The sequence below is a fragment of the Stegostoma tigrinum genome, chromosome 21 (assembly GCF_030684315.1).
Source record: "Stegostoma tigrinum isolate sSteTig4 chromosome 21, sSteTig4.hap1, whole genome shotgun sequence".
Taxonomy (NCBI): Eukaryota; Metazoa; Chordata; class Chondrichthyes; order Orectolobiformes; family Stegostomatidae; genus Stegostoma; species Stegostoma tigrinum.
The window spans coordinates 49,938,093-49,941,425 of NC_081374.1; the positions used below are offsets into that span (position 1 = coordinate 49,938,093).

General features: G+C 39.5%; 1 protein-coding gene across 3 annotated transcripts; it reads left to right on the top strand.

The window, feature by feature from the left end:
• The first annotated feature begins 460 nt into the window (after positions 1 to 460).
• On the top strand, positions 461 to 2,750 carry LOC125462712 (probable G-protein coupled receptor 139). Of its 3 annotated transcripts, XM_059653243.1 has the most exons (3): positions 461 to 849; positions 1,009 to 1,097; positions 1,524 to 2,750. In XM_059653243.1, exons 2-3 carry the CDS (start codon positions 1,094 to 1,096, stop codon positions 2,423 to 2,425), a joined length of 906 nt encoding a protein of 301 aa, XP_059509226.1. In that variant the 5' UTR covers positions 461 to 849; positions 1,009 to 1,093; the 3' UTR covers positions 2,426 to 2,750. The 3 variants fall into 3 exon arrangements, with proteins under 3 accessions (XP_059509226.1, XP_059509225.1, XP_048408920.2); XM_059653242.1 differs by having other exon boundaries at positions 1,009 to 2,750; XM_048552963.2 differs by lacking the exon at positions 1,009 to 1,097.
• The last annotated feature ends 583 nt before the right edge of the window (positions 2,751 to 3,333 follow it).

Here is a 3,333-nt window from a genome sequence, read left to right on the forward strand (position 1 = left end):
TGTCAACTGAAGGAGGCTAAACAGACCAGACATCTTGTTGTCTGAACAACTGTTCACCACTTTATTTTCATCAGCTCACCAAGTGCGTCATGCTTCAGGCTTCCCCTGTCACCTTACGCCATGGCTTTCAATTTAAGAACTGACCTATAATTACATGGTTCATTCACTCCCTCACTTAAACAGACCTCAACATTTGTCATGATCAGTCTCGAGCCCCAAGTCCCATTTTACAGCCTATACATTAATTAATGACATCACTCTTTCCTCAGCTAACCTCTGGAATCACCTGGGTAATTACATCAGCTTACTCTGGCACTGAGGAGATAGAATGGAAAGAGAAATTGTTTGTTTAGTAACTGTCACTAATGTCAGTCCCCATGGATCCTAATTGTGTTGCTGCAGGGTGTTATACATCTACTTATGAGGAGCATTATTCAATTATTACGCTCAAAGTGTCAGTGGGAGGGACAGCTGTGATACTGACAGAGACCTGGGACACCAGACAGAAAGGCGGACAGTTCACAGTTTACAATTGGAGAGTAATAGATTGGAATGATGCAACAATGTACTGGAATCTGGCAATGATGGATTGGAAGAATACAACACTGGATTTGAAACTAAGAACAAACAATTGGAATGTTACAACAACAGATTGGAATGAATTGACAATGTTTCAACATGTCAGAACAGTTGATGTGAATGGTAAAACAGTGGGAAGGGGATTCATTGAGATGTTGCATTCGCTTTCTGCTACTTCTGTTCGGAAGCCACTGAGACACCGCATTCAAATTGTTCTTCGGATTATCCAATTTATTTATTATCCGATTCTCGCTATCGTTGCAGTGCCTGGTAAGTCTTTTGTATTTCTATAAATTGTGGTATGACAGTGAAACACTTGCTGCTTTCATTTACTTTCCTCTGTGTTGTTCATTCTGTTAACCATCGATAACGGTCTTATCATGCTTGAAATTTGCTCTCGCATTTTAACTGCTTCTTGCTTTCTTCTAGGTCCGGTTGTGAGGTCTGTAACCCTGGCTGTCTTCGAGTCTTATTGAGTGTTCACTGACACAGTATCCATTCCTCCATTGACCTCATGTGTATGTATTTGAGGTATTTGATCGATTAATACTAAAATCCTTGCTTGCATTTACAAACACTCTTGCTGTACCATTGGTTCCATCACGTATTTAAATGAGGGCAGCATCTCATAGATGTTACCCAAATCCAAATTCATCGGTATACAATTCAGGAGAGTTTCGCTGATTTACTATTTCAGGCAAATATATTGCAAGAGCCATGAACACTTCAGTTAACAGCAACTTTTGTCTCATCTTATATTTTCATTTTGTGCTCAATTTATGGAATAACAGCCGATGCATGCACAAAATAAATTAAATAAAGATGCAATATTTGTGACAGGAACGGATACAAAATGCCATTTGTACAACTCAATCAGTGCTCAGTAAAACTGGTAACATTATTCCAAGCTGAAATTACATCTTCATTGTTTGCTTTCCTCACAGCCAACATAGTAACAATTGTGATCCTGTCGCAGGAAAAGTGTGGTCTCTCCCGATGTGTGTCTCACTACCTGGTAGCCATGGCAATAGCAGATCTCCTGGTCACTATCTTTGACCTCATATTGCGACACATTCTATTTGTCTATTTGGATGGGCAACATCTTTTAGAAGGTCTCCCCGTGTGTAATATCCATGCTGTTTTGATTTATGCAGCCACTGACTGTTCTGTCTGGTTCACCGTCACTTTCACCTTTGATCGATTTGTAGCCATTTGTTGCCCAAATCTGAGAAGTAAATATTGCAATGTGCAAACAGCAGCTGTGGTTCTGGCAACAGTGACTGGATTGAGCTGTCTGAAGAACATTTTCTGGTATTTTATGCTTCGTAATAAGTATCATGTCGGCAGCAGAGCCTGGTTTTGTTGGGTGAAAAGGGATGTGAAATCTTCTCCAGTCTGGGCAGCAATTGAGTTCTGTCATTACATCCTAACACCAGGAGTTGCCTTTATTCTCATTCTGCTTCTCAATTTTTTAATGGTTAGACACATTGTAGTGACCAGTAGATCCCGCAGGAGACTCCATCAGCAGAGCAAGAGAAAGAGCGTCAAAGACCCAGAGATGAAGAGTCGAATGAATTCTATAATTTTATTGTTTCTTATCTCAGGAAATTTCATTCTATTATGGTCAGTATCAATGGTGTATTCCATCTCTCGGAGAATTTTTTTTTTGGGATATAAGTCTTTAGATCTGCGTATTTTTGCAATGGAACTGGGCTACATGTTGCAGATGCTGAGTTGCTGCACAAACACTGTTATTTATGTCATCGCACATCCTAAGTTCAGAGAGCATTTGAAGAATATTGTGTACTATCCCTTTACTCCAATTGTGAAATGTATTAAACATTGAAACTGACTGTAGAATTACATTATCAGCAATCAATTTTGTATGCGTTTCTGTCTAATCCACAGTCCTGGTGTCTTATTAATAGACATCATTGAAAAAAGATGATATCTCCAGGACCTTTGATCTGTGATTTTTTTCCTGCCTAATTTGACAGCCTGTGCACCAGTGCCAGTACACTGTTTCTCTGCATCTCAATCCAAGTGTGAGTGTGTGGCTGTGCATGTGTAGAAGCATCAGATGGACAAATAGAGGAACAGGTCCAGTAACAGACACACTACTCAAGAGTGACACAACATGACGAAATGTCGTTCAGTTTGAGAGCGTTAAACATGGCACTGACCTTGGTTTTTAAATTTAAATAAAATATATACAAACTCGTGAAAGCACAATTCATTGTGAGGTGCAGCAAAAACAGGATGTGAAATGTAACATGGTAACTCAGCGGCTTTAGACTTTTAAGGAGGCAATTCAAACTTCTCAAAAAGTACACTTTTCACGAAGACATCCTTCACCAAGGTGTGTATACGATTCTTTATTGACGACAGATGCTTTCAATTGTCTCAAGGTGAATGAAATTGGTCAATGCTGTGAAGATGACTGGTATCAGGTTGAATTTCTTCGAACCATCAGTGGATGATTTGCAGAGCACCTGTGCTCTGTACACTCCAGATCTTTACAAAAATGTACACCAGCAAGAACGTCTCTTTCTCCCAGAATAGATAGAAAGGATATAGATAGCTGTATGAAGTATTTTTCACTGAGTGAATGGAATTTGGGAATTAACTATGATAAAGGAGGGAATAGTGTGGCCATTGATCAAATATTTTCGATCTCTTCCTGCAGATGACGGCGTAAAAATAGCCAAAATGACAGGAAATCAAGGCGGAATGAACAGGGACTGAAAACAATTC

What these genes read in the sequence shown, in the direction of transcription:
- LOC125462712 (XM_048552963.2), top strand. Translation starts at nt 564, where the DNA reads ATGTACTGGAATCTGGCAATGATGGATTGGAAGAATACAACACTGGAT. An exon ending in CGCTATCGTTGCAGTGCCTG is followed by an intron (nt 850 to 1,523) that starts GTAAGTCTTTTG and finishes CTTTCCTCACAG; the next exon opens with CCAACATAGTAACAATTGTG.